This window comes from Capricornis sumatraensis, chromosome 13, assembly GCF_032405125.1.
Source record: "Capricornis sumatraensis isolate serow.1 chromosome 13, serow.2, whole genome shotgun sequence".
Taxonomy (NCBI): domain Eukaryota; kingdom Metazoa; phylum Chordata; class Mammalia; order Artiodactyla; family Bovidae; genus Capricornis; species Capricornis sumatraensis.
This window is the reverse complement of record NC_091081.1, coordinates 67,270,645-67,291,390: the sequence shown is the minus strand read 5'-3', so window position 1 is coordinate 67,291,390 and position 20,746 is coordinate 67,270,645. Positions and strand designations below refer to the sequence as shown.

At 38.5% G+C, this 20,746-nt stretch overlaps 1 protein-coding gene across 2 annotated transcripts in view; it reads right to left on the bottom strand.

The window, feature by feature from the left end:
• Window positions 1-20,746, bottom strand: part of ADGRG6 (adhesion G protein-coupled receptor G6) — a 140,849-nt gene that overhangs the window by 15,551 nt on the left and 104,552 nt on the right. For both annotated transcript variants that reach the window (XM_068984880.1, XM_068984881.1), the window contains 7 exons: window positions 20,513-20,632; window positions 17,945-17,990; window positions 16,327-16,433; window positions 11,794-11,921; window positions 10,562-10,830; window positions 9,308-9,404; window positions 6,770-7,053 (listed from right to left, as the gene is read on the bottom strand). In XM_068984880.1, coding sequence (XP_068840981.1) covers window positions 6,770-7,053; window positions 9,308-9,404; window positions 10,562-10,830; window positions 11,794-11,921; window positions 16,327-16,433; window positions 17,945-17,990; window positions 20,513-20,632 — 1,051 coding nt within the window. The remainder of the gene's footprint in view (window positions 1-6,769; window positions 7,054-9,307; window positions 9,405-10,561; window positions 10,831-11,793; window positions 11,922-16,326; window positions 16,434-17,944; window positions 17,991-20,512; window positions 20,633-20,746) is intronic.

The following is a 20,746-nucleotide window of genomic DNA, read 5'->3' as shown; positions in this document are numbered from 1 at the left end:
CAGGATTAAAAAATATTTTTATTTTAAAATGATAAATATGTTTCTATAGATGATTTTTGCTAGAAAAAGGTAAGAGCAAATTTCCACTTCATTAGAAGTACATTTACTAAATTTCTTTAAATAGACATATTCACTTCCTAGAAATTTTGAAATAAAACATTGAAAAGGCAGTAATTTGTTTTATTTTTTTACTCATGCTTTCTCACCTGATGTGCTTTTCTATGCTCACATATGCTATGTTATAAATATTACACTGTAGGAGTCAAACTGATCTTGGGAAAGTCATGAACTCTTGTAAGCCTGTTTCTTCGTCTTTAAAATGGGGAGAATATCCTCTTTCTTGGGTATCTACTTTTCATATTTGCTGCAAGAATTACACAGCAGATCACAGATGTTATGTGAAAGTGCTTTGTAAACTACAGCACACTATGCGAATATTCTTTCTGTTGCTCTGGGTATTTTAATCTTACCCAACTAATTAATGGCAAACGTGATCTCTGAGTAGATTGATGACACCCTTCTGTGTTTGCCATGGTAGCCTCTATTTGCAGAACCATATGCTGCATGGAATACATACAGAAGATGGACTGATTATGCCTGAGACTATTAATCAATATTGTTTCATATGCATGGAAAAGGAAAACTGATGATTAAGCTCTCAGGATGGGGCTACGTTTTAAATCCTGTTAATCGTGTCAGGAGAGTTAAACTTCCCTACGTACTGGAGAAACCTAATCTAATGTTGCTGTTGTTCAGTCACTAAGTCATGTTTGACTGTGACCCCATGGACTACAGCACGCCAGGCACCCCTGTCTCCCGGAGTTTGCTCAAATTCATGTCCATTGAGTTGGTGATGCTATCTGACCATCTCATACTCTGCCACCCTCTTCTCCTTTTGCCTTCAATCTTTCTCAGCACTAGGGTCTTTTCCAGTGAGTCAACTCTTTGCATCAGGTGGCCAAAGACTGGAGCTTCATCTTCAGCATCAGCCCTTCCAATGAATATTCAGGACTGATTTCCTTTAGGATTGATTGGTTTGATGCCTGTGCAGCCAAAGGACTCTTAAGAGTCTTCCACACACAATTAGAAAGCATCAATTCTTTGGTGCTCAGCCTTCTTTACGGTCCAACTCTCACATGTACTCATGACTACTAGAAAAACCATAGCTTTGACTATGTAGACCTTTGTCAGCAAAATGATGTCTTGGCTTTTTAATATGCTATTTAGGTTTGTCATAGCTTTCCTTCCAAGGAGCAAGCATCTTTTCATTTCATGCCTGTAGTCACCGTCTACAGTGATTTTGGAGCCCAAGAAAAGAAAATCTGTCACTACTTCCACTCTTTCCCCTTCTATTTGCCATGAAGTGATGGGACTGGATGGAACGGGATCTGTTTTTTCACTGTTGAGTTTTAAGCCAGCTTTTTCACTTAGTGTCAAATACTGTTGTATAGTAATGAAAAAATATACAGTCTGAGACACTATTTATCATTTGTATAATAAGCAGCAATGTGCACAGGCTGCATCTCAAAGCAATAACTGAATCTTGAAAGTACATCAATATCACCAAAGGATATATTATAGATGCCCAAGAGGACTCTGGCCAAGATCCTCTCAGAAACCGGAGAATTGCCTTTTACTTCTTTAGGATGAACTGCATTATATTTCTTGACATATAAGCTAATGTTCTCAGGCATGTGAATTATGATGTATTTTAGTCAAACATCTGTTCTCTTTTGAATAGCAATTTGTATACTATGTGATTTTCTCAAGTTGTATTCTTTAGAATAAATTAAAATGTCGAATAAAATGCTTTGCTACTCTCACCCTAGGAAAGCAGCAAAGATAGAAAAAAGAGTTAGAAACATAATTGTGCCATATTGAGAGAAGGTATATTTATCTAGTCATCTTAGAATAAAAAATGCAATGAAATATTTAGTATATAACTTAAATGCAGTAGGTAAGAGAAACAAAACAAAGCAATATATGGTGGGAAAGCAGTTAATAGTAAACCTGGTTTCAGCCTGGATTCAGGTGACTTCATTTGCTTATTCAAGTAGGTAAAATTTTAGGTAGAGCTGCACAGATTATAATAATTTTATGATATCCAGTTAACATGATTTTTTGCAACTAAACTGTGCAATTACAAATATATCTTAAAAAATTCAGAAAAATAAAGATAGTATTGAAAATAAAAATAAAACATCTAAAATAAAAATACACATATAAAGCTTTAATACATAAGCTACACAAATATGAATATTGACATAATTATACATGTATATGTCTTTGTACATACACACATATACACATGTATTTCTAAGAATCCTGAGAGATAAATGGATTTTTAACATCTTTGAACCAAATTTTTAAAGACATACACAAAAGTGAAAAGAAATCTGCTAGCAAAAGCTATTCCTCTGATACATGTGACCTGATATCACTGCTCAAACACATCTGTCCTCCCTGACAGACTTCACCTCTGTAACACTCAAGAGTGACTTGTGATCTTGCCAGTTTTAAGATGCTCAACTATAAGCTAAATCTGAGAAAATTAAAATTTACTTTTTTGGGCTTCCAAGTGGCTCAGATGGTAAAGCATCTGCTTGCAATGTGGGAGACCCAGGTTTGATCCCTGGGTCGGGAAGATCCCCTGGAGAAGGAAATGGCAACCCACTCCAGTACTCTTGCCTGGAAAACTCCATGGACTGTCACTTAAGGAGCCTGGTAGGTGACAGCCCATGGAGTCGCAAAGAGTTGGACATGACTGAGTGACTTCACTTTGGCATAATTTTAGGTTTCAGAATATTACATTATTAATCTTTGGCCATTGCTAATTCTTGCAATTCCAGGCTTCAAATCACTACAATACTGTATTAACATGAAGCTTTCTTATCCTAATCAGTGCAGAGAAGTAAGAATTTAATGACCAAACCAATGGTAAGTGTTTTGTTACTAGCACACCTGCAAATTCTCTTGACTCTGCTCACGTATCTCAGGCTCCTCCATTCCCATCAGTCTAAAACCCTGAACCGTCTTACCTTACTTGGATCATTGCCACGGCCTCTCATCTACAGACACTACATGGCATGGCTGCTGTAATCCATTCTCCACGTTATGTCCAGCTTCACCTTTACAAAATGTGCATCTGATCATATCAGTCCACAGGCCTCAAACCTTTCAAGAACTTCTAAACGCTCTTACACAGATCAAAATACAGAGCCTTTACCTTCCTTCTGTGTCACCCTCACTGCTCTGTCACTCTCCTGCTCTTTCTTGGTTGGTTATATGATCTTTCTTTTAATGCCTTGAGTATATGCTATAATCACCAATTACAGCAATTGTTTTGCACAAGAAATGCCCTCTATCTGAAATAGTTTTCACCCAACTCCTACCCCCACCTCTCATCTAGTTAATTCCTACTGATCCTTCAGCTCTCAATTTAGGCATCATATCTTCTGTCACATGCTTTCAACACCACCATGTATATTGTACACGGTGACGTATTTGATTAACATCAGTCTCTCCTAGGGCTTTCCTTGTGGCTCAGCTGGTAAAGAATCCACCTGCAATGCAGGAGATCTGGGTTCAAATCCTGAGTTGGGAAGATCCCCTAGAGAAGAGAAAGGCTACTCACTCAGTATTCAGTCTCTCTTACTGTAATATAACCTCCATGAGACACGGGGGCAAGTTTTATTTTGGGGGGATTTGAATAAAGAATATCAGAAAGACATCGACACAACATAGTTTGCCTAAGTTCAACCTGAGTTCATTATGTATTCATGGAATTTTTTTCTGTAAACTGTCTAAATTCCACATGCTTCTTTTAATAAATCATATACTTTTAATAACCACCAAGCCTCTCACAGAAGGTTCCAAAAATGACGCAAATAAAAACCATTAAATGACTTTCCATAGTGTCTGAAGAAGCTGTTGTACGAGTCTGGCCAGTGAGCAATTGTTAGATTCATGTGCTCTGTATCATTGCCTTTTAATTTAAATTTTCTTTTTAGAAGGTGTTTTTAATATCACTGAATGTGCAGAAATCTGTTCTGAATTTATATCATTGAAAATCAGCCCTAAAAGTCAGTGATTTATGAAGAACACTGACTCGATGATGGTTTACAACATTTTTCCCTCCTGAGAGGAGACCTATGCTGGGAAAAATAAAACATCCCGAGTCTTATTAATGGAAACAGAGCTGAACAGACAACTGTAACTATTGCAGATTACTAAAAACTGCCAGGAAATTCTAAAAGCAAAAACAAGGTTGGGCTGGCAGATTAATGTGCCTTTCATGTACAATCCTGAAATATAAAACCATGGAATTTTCTAATGTTAATGGGTATTTCTGTCAATATTTGTCTAGGCACTTTTATGTTGTATATTATAGAAGAGATTAAACAGAGAACACTCACTTTACAAAGTTGGATCCCAGTGCAGATGTATTCATATGCTACCTATTCAGTTTCCAACTTCTGGAGGTGCACTTGAGGCTTATTATTTTATTTACTAATGATAATGAGCCCACAAAGTTCCTCTGTCAAAGGAGAATGAATCTGAATAAAATTTACTCAACTAATTAATTCATATTTATGCCGGAGGAGTCTCAGATTGAATTTAGGCCATCCCCCAAGCTCCTCCCTTCTTCATCTACCAATGCAGTGATTGATTTATCAAGTAGTTACTGAGCAGCTTTTAAGTGACAGGTTTTTAAAACAAGAGCTCATGAACTAGTTGGAAACTGAGGAAGATAAGCAAAACAGATACACAGGATACAAAGCTGTAAAAACTCTTCTGTAGATAAATACAGATGTTTCTTAGATCACAGCTGCTGGGAGCATTTGCTCAGGCATCTCACCTGTGAGAAGCACAGACCTGATTTGCACACTTTCCTTCCCAGCTCAGATTCATTCAGCTTTAGTCAGCTATTCCTTCCCCACAAACCTTCAAGTGCATGACCAGTAGCTTTAGGTAAGCCAGTAGTAATGCCCTGCTCTAAAAGATGCCAAACTTTGTCATCTCATTCCTACTGGTCTGTGGACTTCATTGTGCTTCCAACATTAGGGAGTTTTAACAACAATACAGGGTATATCAATGTCTTACAGAATGTTATTGAATTTTGAAGAAAACACTTCATATTCACTTAAGGTTCGAAACTAAATTCATCCTAAAAGGGAACCTTCCTAATAGTGTTGGTGGGAATGTAAGTTTCTACAGACATTATGGAAAACAGTATGGATGTTCCTCAGAAAACTAAAAAAGAGAATTACCATATGATCTAGCAACCCCACTCCTGGGCATATACTTAGACAAAACTATAACTCAAAAAAGACACATGCACCCCTATGTTCATAGCAATACTATTCACAGTAGCCAAAACATGTAAACAACCTAAATGTCTATGGACAGAAGATATGGTACATATATACACTGGAATATTGCTCAGCCATACAAAAGAACGAAATAATGCTATTTGCTGCAATATGGATGCAATAGAGATTATCACACCAAGTGAAGTCAGAAAGAGAAAGACAAATAACACACGATGTCACTTACATGTGAATCTAAAATATGGCACAAATGAAATGGTCTATAAAATAAGCAGACTCACAGACGCAGAGATCAGACTTCTAGTTGCCAGTGGGGAAAGCGGAGAGAGAGGGAGAGGGGTGGACTGGAAGTTTGGGGTTATTAGATTCAAACTATTACATTTAGAATGGATAAGCAACAAGGTCTACTGCATAGCACAGGGAACTATACCCAATCTCTTGGGATAAACTCTAATGGAAAAGAATATATTTTTAAAAAGATTGTATATATGCATATAACTGAGTCAATTTGCTGTATAGCAGAGATTGGCACAACATTGTAAATCAACTATACTTTAATAAAAATGGTTTAAAAAGTTAAATTCACTCTAGAGTACACTAGGTTTTGTGTTATGGACTTAGAAGCATTACAGGGAACTCCTTGAAAGAAACCTTGTATTTCTAAACAGAACAGGCCATTTATTAGATTGTTGAGTTGACTGCCATATCTTAGGGAAAAAAAACAAGCATTTCTGAACTAGATTGTTGGTATTTATATTTAGAGCCAAGGAATCAAAGTGAATTTTTCTGACCCTGACAGAGTCTAAAGATTTTTCTGGCCAAGAATGCTACACTCACATGGTTCCATGAAGAGCATCAACACTCAGCAAAACTATGAAGAAGCCACAAAGCCTCTGTGCCTTCCTTTCACTTCCCATTGGACCCCTCTCATATTGACTCATGAACAAGATATATATACCGAGCACCTACTATCTTCCAGGCATAGTTTTAAGTGCTTGGTAAATACAACACTGAAAACAAATAAACTAACATTCTACCTCTTCACTTCATTCAAGGCCATTTTCATGAGCACCCACTCTGTGCCTGGAACTGTGCTCAGCACTCAGAATAGTGACTTAGAAACGCAGCATGGCGTCTGTTCAAAAGTGAAGCTGTCTGCACATATGTCCAAATATGAAAGAGAAAACGGTGCGGGTACCATTTATCTTGGGCTTCCCAGGTGGCATTAGAGGTAAAGAACCCACCTGCCAATGCAGGAGACATAAGAGATGTGGGTTCCATGCCTGGATGTGGAAGATCCCCAGATGAGGGCATGGCAACCCACTTCAGTATTCTTCCCTGGAGAATCTCATGGACAGAGGGGCCTGGTGGGCTACAGTCCATAGGGTTTCAGAGTCGGACACGACTGATGCGACTTAGGCACGCACCAGTTATCTTACCTTGTAACGAGTTGAAGATGGAGAAGAGGTACATGAAGGGGACATTCAAAGGTCCCCAGGCAAAGAAAGCAAACCCCCACGTCATGCCCAGGAGAAACGTCAGGCTGACCACGCTACGCAGGTTCCGGAGAACCTCCTCACGCAGCGTCCGGCTGCTTCTCTTGCCGTTCCTCCCACAGATCTGCACCATCACCACAATGAACATGGCGACGTTCAGTAAAAACATGAGTCCGAAATACCCGGCACAGGTCACGTAAAATACGACAGGATCCTGTATCCAACAGCTTAAAGGAGAAGAGACAGAAAGAGAGAGATTAATCATCACGCCCTGCTTACCTAAGAGGCTTACTTTGGGATTCTGCATACTTTACAGGTGGGCCTTCCTCAAATGCCCCTCAAATCCCTTTAGGAAGTCACTTCATTTGGGGAGGGGGCTCAGTTTCTTCCTTGATGTTTACATAAGATTTTTGTTTTTGTTTTTGCTTTCTTTTGGATAGTCATTATCTTAACACTTAGTTCTTTAAGTCAACAATTAAGAAAACAAGGTAGCCTCTTAAACTCTGACTTGGTGTGAAGACATTATCGTTTGGCTCACTCTAAACCACATCTATCTGCTTTCTCTTATGGGCCTCCACTCCAGAGGATGGGAAACTTTCTCAGTTTCCTTTGTTACTTAAATGGTGGCCATGTGGACTTTCTGGAGAAAGAAATGGCAACCCACTCCAGCAGTCTGGCCTGGAGAAACCCATGGACAGAGGAGCCTGGGGGGCTACAGTCTATGAGGTCACAAACAGCCAGACACCACTGAGTGGCTGAGCATATGTGGACTTTGTTCTACAAAATGATAAGGTAGCAGAGTCCACTAAGGGATTTTAAGAGAGGTATTCCTGACTGTCTGACTGGCAAAGCCCTTATTTCTTATTTCTGCTTTGAACATGAATGCGAGCTCTGTGGCTGTAGTCATCATCTTCTATCCAGGAAAGGAAGACCAAGAGAGCTATAGGATTGCTGGTCCTAACATTTTCAGCCACAAAATTAATGCTAGTTGTTGCCTTCTTCCAAGTTTCTTATTATGTGAAAAGAGTAATACTTACTTATGTAAGACATACATAATTGTGGATTCCATTATTAGGAACAAAATACTTCCTATTAATATAATTGGTCTAATTGAGGCACAACCTTATTGTATAACTCTGTTATTCTTATGCTGAAGCTTCTAATGCACAAGTAAAAAGCTTACATCATAACATCCTTGTGAGATGAGGAAAGATACACTTGCTATTCAGAATAACATATATCTGAAAATAGATGGAAGTACTTTTAAAGGGTACTAAAAGTAAAATTAAAATACTGCAATTTGCAGATGCCCCAGTACCTAATTAATACTATGCAAGTTCTTAGGTACCAAAAATATTTAGATGAATTATTTAAGACAATTAATCTTCAAATTCTAAAGCATATGGTCATCATTTTGGTAGGTTGTGTCTACCGTGGTATAACTTGACCACTGCAAAGGCAAAAGCTGTCTTGAACATCTTTGAGTCCTATAACCTAACCAGATTCCTGGCATATAGTAAATCCTCAATTAATGGGAGCTGTCAATGGCACAATAGCTTACTGAATCATACTTTAAAGGCTGTAAAAGTTGACTCACATACTTTTTATATTCCCTTATTTACAACTTGTTCACTGACTTGTACCTTTAATATAGCTTATTTTAAAGGTCCCCTAGTGATATGGCTTGCCCCTGGAGCTAATCTTACTTTCTATATGGAAGTCGCCCTAGAATCTGAAATTCCTGGCCTGGATCCTTTACTTCCCACTAGCTCTCTTGGGGGCTTTTGAATGTTACTTTGGAAACATAAAAGGGAAGACCAGGAGGAAAGGAACAGGACTGGATACTGACTGGATATAAAAGTGATATCCATCCATGAAATGAGCACAGAAATGTGGCGTCACAGTCAGGAGTAAGCTCTTCATTGATTCAGTAATTCAGTCAACCCACAAATAATACTCAGTACTTATTATGTGCTACATAAAATACAAGAAAACTAACTGCCAAAACTGAACAGTTTAAAAATCTTAGCCTCAATAATCTCACAGTCTGAAGGGAATTTTTCAAATTATTCAAGATCCATTCTCTCCACTTTCACACAATAATCATACTGTTACTGAATCCCTCAAGGTCTGATGCTGCTACTTAACTCTCTGGAAGATGCATGTGGTTTAACGAGGTGGAAGTATTAGGAAACCTCCTCAAGGAGACAGGATCTTCTAAGTCTAGAAGAGAGAATCTTAGGCTTCTTCTGAACTCCAGATGAGAAGAGCACAATATTCATAAAAGCAGCTCACACAGTTCAGAGCTTTCAACTGAATTCATGTATGGTATAGCAGAGGCCTTGGCAAAGACACATAAATACAACTTAACCTTCCAAAATAAGAAGCTCACTATTGGCATGAAAACTCACACTAAACTTCAGGAAATGAAGCATATAATACTCATCACAAATAAATTCCCAACAAACTTTTGTTACTTACAATTCATCACCTTGTTCTTTTCCATAACTGTCTTTTCCATAGACTTCATTTTGCTTTCTGCTCGCTAGAACAATGGACACAACTAAGACAGGCACACCTGTTATAACAAAACCATGACAGAAACAACTTTTCTGAAACATCTGAAATTGCTTTATAAGACTGAAAATGGCAAGGGGAAAAAAAGAAAGTAAATACTCCATATTATAAAATCAAATTTCTTAGAACTGGCAGCTTGGTTGAAAACAACAGTAAAATCCCCTTTGTGGTATGAAACATCCAACTCTAATTAGAAACAATCTAAATCTTAAGTATTCTGTTTGCTTGCTGGTACCCACTAGAGTATAAGGACCTGCCCTATACTGAACACAGCACCAGAAAATGTAGCTTCATGAATGACACCTGTTAGACTGACCGAGTTCAGGTTGGAAAGTAAGTGCAGCGTCATTCTACCCCTTCCTATAGAAAGAAACATCTTCAGAATAAGTTGAGGGGAAACAATGGGGGCAGAAAGTCTTTACAGTCATCTCTTTTCTCTCATGAGAATCTATATAGATTTGTATGTATATTTGAGTAGGGAAATGCTACCCCACCTGAATTCCCTGAAAGGTGCCTTCACTGCCTCCTAAGGAGGTACTGAACACCTTGCAAATGTCTCATTTCCCCCCTGCCATCTGAAAACAAGATTTGTGATAAAGCTTGAAAATGCCTGCCCCAATACAGAACCCAGATAAAAGGAGGAGCCTGATTGGAAGACTGTAAACAGGCTAACATAGCCATCTGTCTCTGGCTGAGGAATCATGGTAAGAAGTTCAAAGCAAGAATTCTGTCAGTATTCTGGTTGCACTCACAAAAATAACCTTTTCGCTCAGGTTTCCAAGACATGGGCATGTGTCTAGGGGCAAGAATAGTTAAGAGTCTGAGCTGGCCTTTCTATTTTGAAATATAATGGAAATCCACCACTGTCTGCCAGCTGCTTCTTCAGACTTGGGTGGGCTGGCTCTGGACACAGGAAATAAGTTGGTGGTGACTCAAGAGCTAAGGCTTTTTTTTTCTTTCCCCTTTAATCGTGACTTTTGTGAGGACTGTGGAACAGTTTTAAAAACACCCCTGCCTTCGGTTATGTATATCAAAGGCATATCATTCACAATCTTTAAGTTTCTTTTAGCAGTCCTATTCTTTCAAAATAGGATTTTCCTATGAGAACCTAGTGATTTCCAGGACAGGGGAAAAAAAAAAAAAATGCAGGAGGCTTACCCCAGCCAATGATGCAGAATTTCAGGATGTACCGGCGAATGTAAGTGTTAAATACTTTCACCAGAGCAATGTACATGTGAATCGCTTCTAGTCCCATCCAGGTAAAGGCAGCTAGAAGGAAAAAGTGCAGCAAGGCTGCGATGGCCGTGCAAAGTCCATCCACATGAAATGAGGTGATCCACCCGTCCAGGAGGAAGACAAGATTCAGAAACAGCAGGGCTGTGCTGAGGTTCATCAGGATTTTGGAGGGATAATCCCTTCGTAATTTTCTTTAGGAAAAAAAGGAGGAGCAATAGAAAGATATATGAGAATGATATTGTAAATAAATCTTTCAAGCACAGGCAGTTAATTCACATCTTATACAGCTCTGCAATAACCTAGATACTACCATCTTTGACTTCACTGGTGGCTCAGATGGTAAAACATCTGCCTACAATGTGGGAGACCCAGGTTCAGTCCCTGGGTTGGGAAGATTTCCTGGAGAAGGAAATGGCAACCCACTCCAGTATTCTTGCCTGGAGAATCCCATGGATGGAGGAGCCTGGCAGGCTACAGTCCACGGGGTCACAAAGAGTCGGACAAGACTGAGTGACTTCACTCACTCACTCACTCACTCACTCCACTGGGAGGAGGGCCAAAGATATAGGAGTACCAGGCAAATTATAAAGTTTTTTTTAAAACTACTAATCTAATTTCAAAACTGTTTCCAAATTTTCTAATTGGTTACAACAGATTGATTTTTTTTTAATCCAGGAAAAATTATAGATTCATTAGAAAAAATATTTTTGTTAAAAACCAATTTCCCTAAAACTTGTTGAAATTTATTGATTTCTAATGAGGTCAGGGTCCTTTTTTAAAAAGACTTCCTGTTTCAAAACCAATTTTATAAGATTTATTTTGCTTTCATCTTTTTTTCATCTTGTATTTTCACAAAAATGTTTTTATCTTTTACCGTAAAAAGCAATTCATACAATTGTTATTTACTTAAATACTAATTATCTTAACAGGCTTAAATACATTTTATCAATGGAAATATAGTAACTATAAATTAAGATTCTAAAGCTGGGAAACATGTTGCATGATACATCTCATGAGAAATCTGAACATTAAAACTGAATCCTACATGATTCACAGGGTGTATACATGTTTTTTAAAAGCTGAGACAATTCTCGTATTCATGTTTTGCAACAGTCCGCTCTGGATTTGGCAGATAGTGAAAAAAAAAAACTTACTCAAAAGCAACATATGTCAGGAGGGTAGCTGCTGAAAAGATGGCAGATATTCCACACCCAATATAGGTAATGAAGGTGAGGATTTTAGTGTTTTTTGCATCCAACTGTGAGGCAGTTCCTTGAAGGTCCTACCAAAAACATGAGAAACAGCTGTAATAATCTCTTTTCATGAGAATGCTGTTTTGTTCTAGTAGAAGCTTCACGACAACACTTAGAATCGCAACTCAATCTTAGGGGCTAACAACAACAGTGTAAATCAATACAGGTGAATCTCATTTTAAGTGTTTGCCTTTATTGCACTTCATAGACACTGCATTCTTTTTACAAATTGAACATTTGTGGCAACTCTGAATTATGACCTTTTCCCAACATTTGCTCACTTCGGGTCTCTGTGTTGCACTTTGGTAATTCTCATCACATTTAAAACTTCTTCGGTTCATTGTTATTATATTTGCTACGGTGACCTGTGATCAGTGATCTTCGATGTCACTGCTTGATAAACTGAAGCTTAGACGATGGTGACCAATTTCTAGCAATAACATACTTTAGAGTAAAGTATCTATATATTTTTTTCCTTTTAGAGATAATGACATTGCACATTCACAGGCTACAGTATTGTACAAACATAACTTTTATATGTACTGGGAAACCCAAAAATTTGTATGACTCATTTTATCTTGATATTTGCTTTATTGCAGTGGTCTGGAACTGAACCCACAAAAATATCTCCGAGGTATGCCTGTACTGAAATTTCCACTTATTGCACTCTTGTGGATCACTCCATGAAATAAAAATGAAGCATTATTGAGAAAATTGTACATGGTTTTTTTATCATTACCTATTACCCAAGCTCTTTGCACATCAGTATAACTTGAAGAGCAAAACCACTGGTTCCCCTAACAAAAACTGGAAAGGAGGTCATTGTCTTGCATTATAAATAACCAGACCCTTCCTATCATTTGCAGAGCTGGGGTCCCAAGCACAAATGGAGGCCACTGTGGCCCATGTGTCCAAGCCCTCAGGTGGGCCTGATTTCTTTGCTTGGTAGGGTGGGACTCATCCGAGACAGCCAGAGGCTGGCTGGCACGTGGCTGCCCAGTTCTAAGAATAGTGCTGAGGCTCTTATTGTAGTCATTGCAAAGTTTGGTACATATATGGTCTTTCCTTTTCTGTTGTCATAAATGAGAAGCCACCAAGAGTTTTTTTTTTGGTGGAGAGGGTAACATAGTTTTTTCATTTTTATACACTTGAAAAGTTATTAATTAGTGTTAGGGGTTGGACTTCCCTGGTGGTGCAGTGGATAAGAATCTGCCTGCCAATGCAGAGGACACAGGTTCAATCCCTGGTCGGGGAAAATTCCACATGCAGAGGGAAACTAAAGCCTGTGCACCACAACTACTAAGCCTGCGCTCTAGAGTGGATGCTCTGCAACAAGAGAAGCCACCAAAGTCAGAAGTCTGCCAACAACAGTGAAGACCCAGCACAGCAGAAAATAAATTTTTTTTTAAGTATTAGAGGTTGTTGTGGTTAAAAATAAGTAAACCTTTTTGCATGTGAATACACAGCCGTAATTTCACTGTGCAGAAGGAGGCAGACTTGCAAAATTCAGGTGTGATAGGAAAATCTTTCTTTTCTTCCTTAAATGGAGAATTGGACTAGGGATAAACCTTGAGTTAAGACCAACTACTCAAGCCTTGGATGGAGGAGAAATGCATCTCCATTATATAGATGTTTGAAAATGGAGCCTTTTTGGAAAAGGAACATGGAATATCTGGTTTAAACTTTTAGGTCTTAAATTATGAAAAAAAAAGTTTATACGTTTTTCATTCTGTAATGTTAATTTTCTTTAATTGTCACTAAAATGTCAATAAAATCTGCTATTCATACAAAAACCTCCAGGAAGTCATTTTGTATGAGTGCCTATTTACGTGAAACCACAAGTGGGACTTAATTCCAGGTTCGGTTGACACAGTGAGGAGCAGGTAACAGTACCTGTGTGATAGCAAGAAATGCACAAAGTGATGTAATTCAGCAGACACAGGGACTCAGGGTCAGAGGGGACCATCAATCCCTACCCTCCTCTCCCAGGAATCCCTCAAACCACTGGGAGGACCTGAGATTCCCCTGGCACATGGGGTGGGTTTGAGTCAGGCCACCTGATTCACTGGTAGGTTACCCTGATCAAAATTCTGGTTACTCCAGGATTTGATGGAGTAGAGAAATATCTTGAGAACCTCCAAAGGACTCATTATTACCTCTTGAAAAATGTACGGCTCTCCGTTAGATGTTGTGGTTGACTTGCAAGTCATGATTAGAGCCACAGTTTAAAATGTAAATTGAATAAAATAATGCTCTTCATGGTTACACATTTAAACACAATTCTCATGCTGTTTTGTACTTTTAAAGAATGAAGAATATGAAAATATTTGTTCCTCTGAACTAGCCAACATGAAAACATACTAATGTCAAAAAAGATGAAAATCGGTTTTACTACAAATACATGGAACAGAGGATGTGAAAATTTTCATATGTTTGTAGATTAGGAGATACAATTACGAATCTGGGGTATGTTTTGGGGTGGGGTATGTTTTTAAATTTCTCATATGGTGACTGTGTCATGGGGCAAAGCAGACTCAAGGAACACCTTACGGAAGTGAATAAAGAGTCTGTACACCAAGAAAGACTCTTAACAATGTCTTGGTGGTCTGGAAACGCTGAAAGGATATGGGCATATGACCAGAAAAGATAAATTCTGGAAAGTTTTTCTTCCAGAACTTTATAATCCTATAAAAGCAGCCACAATGGAAAATGGAAAGAGAGCAGTGAAAAATGCACATACCCTTATACCTGTAAAATTAATTATTTCATCAAAAGACAACAGAAAAAGTAATATATAATTAAAAATTCATAACAAGATGTACACAATACTTGAAAAAAAGTAATAGGAAGCCAAACTTTGGTTACTCATAAATCATCTCTGAACAGTGAATAGTATTATTGCTATCTATTTATCTAATATTGATTTACAACACACACAATCCTGCTCAAACACACACACAGTTAAATACTTCAATAAATTAAGCTAAAGCTTGTATACCTAAATGATTAATGATGCAAAATCAGCATTTCATGAAAGAAAGAGGCTGTCACTTTTCAAAAAAACAAATACGGAAGAAAACAGGATTTTAAAAAATTATTTAGGGAAGACATGCTATAGTTTAATTGTTCATGTTCATGGTCTGTCAGTAAATAAAGACATTAATATTTGAGGAAAGTTAAAAAGTTATTTTCTATGATTGTCAGTCTTTTTAAATGACATGGTCCTGTCCTTCAGAGCTTTAAGTACTGGATTGTAGGGAAAATCACAACGGGCAGGGCTGCCTCATGACAATGGCCCTTTATCAGCCCACAGGCCCAGTAGATCCATGAGCCAGTCACTGCACCCCACAGTCCCTCACTGCTCCGTCTCAGTCCCACTGGAAGTGGGTGTAAGATTCAAGGGACAGATTGGATACACATAACCCGACGTCTGTGATTCAAATTTGAAAAGCTTTACTGCCTTAGCACTCATGACTCCCATCTTCAATTAAAAAACAAATGTGGTTTGTTCCCTTTATGGAAACTATACAGAAACAATGGCTCTGTTTGGATGTGGAGGGTCTATTTCATACCAGAAAGATGTTTACACGAACACTAGCATACCAGATTATAAAATGAAGGCGTAAGTCTGTGGATGAAGTCATACAAGTTCCTGCTTGTATGACTCTCGAAAATTGACTCTTCAAAATTTGATGGGCTGAAAAAACATACTGATGCGATCTAATTTCTGCTTAGAACTGTTGGACAGGCTGGCTAATGAGATAAAACCAGGGCCAGGGGAAAGAAGGCAGGAAGAGAGGGAGGAAAGAAAGATAGTAAGGTCTAGTTGTGAGAGAAATGTCACACCCATCATTTCTCTGGCAAGCCTCCACACTACCCTAGTTACTAGTCTGTGCTAACAGGCGTGATCTCTAGATAGGGCTGCAGTCATTTGGGGTCACAACTGGATCACCAGTACCTGGTACAAAGTTCCATTCAAATATACGAGTGATAATATACTATAAGACAATTTTTGATGAAACTTTTCACAGTTCACTTCCATGCTAGTAAAACCCAACATTTTCTCCCTCTTTAACTTTTCTCTCTCTCTCTCCCACCCTCCCACTCTTTCCCCATCTCCCTAACTTTCTCTGTTAATTTGAGGGTTTCATGGTGATTTTCTTGTTTCTGAGGTTATTTGTGATTACTGTTAATGCATGGGATGGGGGGAGGGGTGGGGGAACAGTATTCTTTTCTATACTTACCTTGCACATTTTAAATATATGATCTCTGCCAGTTAGATTCTTATTTAAGAATCAAGATTTCAGGCTATAGATGAAAATTATTAGGAAAAAAATTTCCCAGACACATCATCCATAAAGGCTGACTCACAAAAAGAAATATGCCTTCCACAATTATATCATTTCAAAATGAGTTTGGACATTCCTCCCCTACCATCAGAACCCCAAAGTGGGTGAGGTGGTTACACAGGCAGACTGTCTCGTTGGCATCTGAATCTTTGTGTTTGTCACATCCTGAAGTGTTCCAAAATCCAGAACCTTCTGTGGGAAGAAGTCAACAGTGTGAAAACGACAGTGGATCAGTTCCTTTCCCAGAATGGGTGAGCTTTCCCTTGGGGAACTATGCCCCAGTCTCTTTTCTCCTGCTGTTTATCTGCAAAACAGATACTGTCTTGAAAACTGCCAATACTTAAAATAATTTCGATTCCTGTAATCATAGGATGTTATTACAAGGTGGGCAGATAGAGATTAGGTGGCGGTTTTCAACTGTGTCCTATGGAAGTGCCTCCTTAGGGAGATTGCAAAAACGTCAATTTTTAAAATTCAAAATATTTGAATATATATTTTACTTATTTAATGTATGTATCTTGAGTATATCTATAAGACATATTTATTTAGTAGATCATATTTTATATAAATATATATTTAACATAAATATATTAATGCATGAATTGATGTGTAATTTATTTAATATATTTCAAAGTTAATTTCCATGAAAAGAATACTCCTTTCCAAATATGTTATGTACTAAAAAGTCTCTAGAGATCAATACCATTTTTTACCCCCTTGAGTCAATCTATGTTTCTGGGAAGACATAAGAACAAAGGTCAGTTTCCTTGGAACATGCTATTAAGCACACAGCAGTCATGCACAGAAACAACTTACTGTAATGCCTTTACCACATCTTATATGACTTTCCTGGTATGATATGGAATATGAACGACACATACAGTTGAAAAGTGTTTTAAGACTACAAGGTGATATCATTTTTAACTATGTAGCGAGTAAATCAGGATCTTCTCAAACTGCAACCAGAAACCAAACAACAACAAAAACTTTCCAGCTAGGATAAGGAGTATGAGGCGGTTTGGGACACCTTTAGATTACATTTCTGAGAAGCAGCCCACACTAGCACTGGTTTGATTGGGCCACCACAGTTCCCACTGGGGAACCGCAGAACAGCAGGGAATCCCAGGGGAAGCTGACCAGGTGCGAGGTTTCCCCTTCCCTTCACAGATGTCACCACCCTTTACACCTAGTGATTTATCCCTTAATTTTGCCTCTCTCTCTCAACTGTAAAATGTCATTTTGGAGGCACTTCATTTCTTTCAAGTAACATGTATCTATTATAACCATTCCCATAAGTCCTCTAATATGATACCCCCCATAATCCATGGTCTGGAAACTAGATTTTAAATTGCATGCCTCGTGCATATCAAATAATCTCAGAAGTGTCCCAGAAGAAATGTGATCAAATGTATACTGACATTCATCTAAAAGGGGCAATAAAATGTATGCTATAGCTTATAAATTACTGAAATTAGAGGTATTTTTTTTTAAAGTAAAGTAAGGCTATTTCTTCTTGCAATGAATAAAAAATTACTGAAATAAGAATTCTCTTCCCAAGCTACCTAAACTAAATTTTGCAGCTCAGTTGCCATCACCTTACATTGTGACTCACTCTGATCTGAGATGGAATTAAAGGAAATGGAGGTGTCTAACAAGGTTTAAAATTCAGTTGTTATTAAGACAGCCAATATTTTAAAACTTACCATTTTTGTTCAAATCCCAGAAGGCACAGATGGGATGAGCCACTGCCTATATTAACATAAGAATAAACACGTGAAACTGTGTTTAAAATAAATGAAAAAAAAATCATACAATTTGAACATGGGAAATGAGTAAAAATGCTAAGCTTTACACAAAGGAATAGATCACCATTAGTCACAGAAATACAATCCAAGAACAGCAGGCAGTTTAAGGGGTTTGCTCTCACAGACTTCAAATGGAAATCAACTATAGCTCCAGAGGAATCATCACCTTATTCATTTATCTGCAGGTTACTAATTTTATGTCTCATTGTAAAGTGCAATTCTAAGCATTTAGCAAAGCTCTTTACACTAAAATTTCACTTCATCTTCAAAATTCTCTTTTATTTCTAGGTATATGCCCAAAAGAATCGCAAGCAGGGACTCAAACAGATATTTATACAACCATGCTCAGAGCAGTATTATTCACAATTGCCAAAAGATGGAAGCAGCAAAAGTACACATTACGAAGATAAGCGAAATGTGTGTGTGTGTCTCTGTGTGTGAATGTATACAATGGAATACCATTCAGACTTAAAAATGAAAGAAATTATGACACATGGTATCATATGGATAGAACTTGAAAATACCAAGTGAGATAAGCCCATCACAAAAGGACAAATACTGTATGATTCCACTCATATGAGATATCAAAGTAGTCAGTTTCATGGAGAGACAGAATAGAAAGGCAGTTTCCAAGGACTGAGAGAGGAGGGATGGGAGGTGTTTCATGGGGACATAGTTTTAGCTGGGGAAAATGAAGAAGTTCTGGAGATGGATATAGCGATGGTTGCAGAGCAGTGTGAATGTACCCACAGAACTGCACACTTAGTAATGGTTAGAATAGTAACTTTTATGTTATGTACATTCTACCAATACTTTGGCCACCTGATGCCAAGAGCCAACTCACTGGAAAGGACCCTGATATTGGGAAAAACAGAGGGCAGGAGGAGAAGGGGGCAACAGAGGATGAGACGGTCGGATGGCACCATTGACTCAATAGATGTGAGTCTGAGCAAGCTCTGGGAGATAGTGATGGACAGGGAAGCCTGGCATGCTGCAGTCCATGGGGCTGCAAAGAGCAGGATACGACTTAGCTATGGAACAACAACATATTCTACCACGATAAAAAAAAATTCTTTATGGATGAAGGAGCTGAAACAAAGGAGGCCAAAGGGTAGAACAGGGAAGTCTCAGAGGGTTCCGTGACAAAGCAAGGCCAATTCTTAGTAGCCTTCAATTCCAAGCCTTACTCCTTATCAGCTGGGTCACTTCCCGCCTGCCTTCCTGCCTGCCTAACAGTCGAACCGTGACTGGGAGCCTCTATAAAACAGGGGAACACTGTGGTTAGGCCACTGAGGACAATAAGAACCCCCACATAATTTTGTAAAATAAACAGATGAAGCAGAAAAAAAAAAAGCAACATTTGCCAAGATTTTAGACAAGCACTAACCTCTCAAAAAATAAGTCAACTCTCTCCTGTTTCTCCCATTTCCCTTCTGCTTTCCCAGCTTCAGATATCTTTGACTTTAAAAGGGGTCCCCTGGTAGCTCAGCTGGTAAAGAATCCGCCTGCCATGCAGGAGACCCTGGTTCGATTTCTGGGTCAGGAAGATCCCCTGGAGAAGGGATAGGCACTCCAGTATTCTTGCCTGGAGAATTCTATGGACAAAGGAGCCTGGTAGGCTATACTTGCTAAGAGTTGGATACAACTAAGCGACTTTAACTTTCACTTGACTTTAAAAAGACAACAAAAACCTTTAATGACACAATTGTGCACTGTGTCTAAATCTAATTTAGCTGAAGTACTGGGTTGGCCAAAAAGTTTGTTCAGGTTTTTTGTAAGCGGCACAAAAATACGAATGAACCTTATGGCCAATCCAATAATTATTTGTTGTCGTTGTTCAGTGGCTAAGTCATGTCTGATTCTTTGCGACCCCATGGACTGTAGCACGCCAGGCTTCCCTGTCCTTCACTATCTCCCAGAGCTTGCTCAAATTCATGGCCATTGAGTTGATGATGCCATTCAACCATCTTATCCTCTGTCAGCCCCTTCTCTTCCTGCCCTCAATCTTTCCCAGCATTAGGATCTTTTCCAATGAGTTGGCTCTCCGCATCAGGTGGCCAAAGTATTGGAGCTTCAGCATCAGTCCTTTCAATGAATAATCAGGGTTAATTTCCTTTAGGATTGACTGGTTTGATCTCCTTGCTGTCCAAGGGACTCTTAAAGAGTCTTCTCCAGTACCAGTGTTTGAAAGCATCAAATCATATGTCGTTTCTTAAAAGGAGTGGCTCTTTCCTTCACTCTTATTCCTCTTCAGATGACTGAATCCTAGATAAGACTAAATTTCCCTCGCTCATCCTACAGCCACCATCTGTGACATTACAGGACTGCTGGACTAGCTGGTTTCCCCTTTGTGGAAAACAGCCCCCCACAAGGTACAAGTTACTTCTAACCATGCTTTAAAACATGCCTCGGAGTGCTATGAAACAGTCAGACTCTGTCCCATGGCTGTTTGCAGCTTTTCTTTACCTGAGTTCTTGTGTGTTTGATCTTTATCTGAACAGGATCCTTCAGATCCTGGATAGTAATGTTTCCAATACTGCACGCCATCACATAGCTTACTAAGGTGACTTTCTTGGTTCCTACATCCTTTTAAAGAAAAAAAAATGTGTATTAGTCAGAAGTACACCCTTTTATTTTATTTTGGTGCTCCAAAGTAAGCAATCTGTCAGCACTTCTTACACTTAAGATCTTCAGTTATAG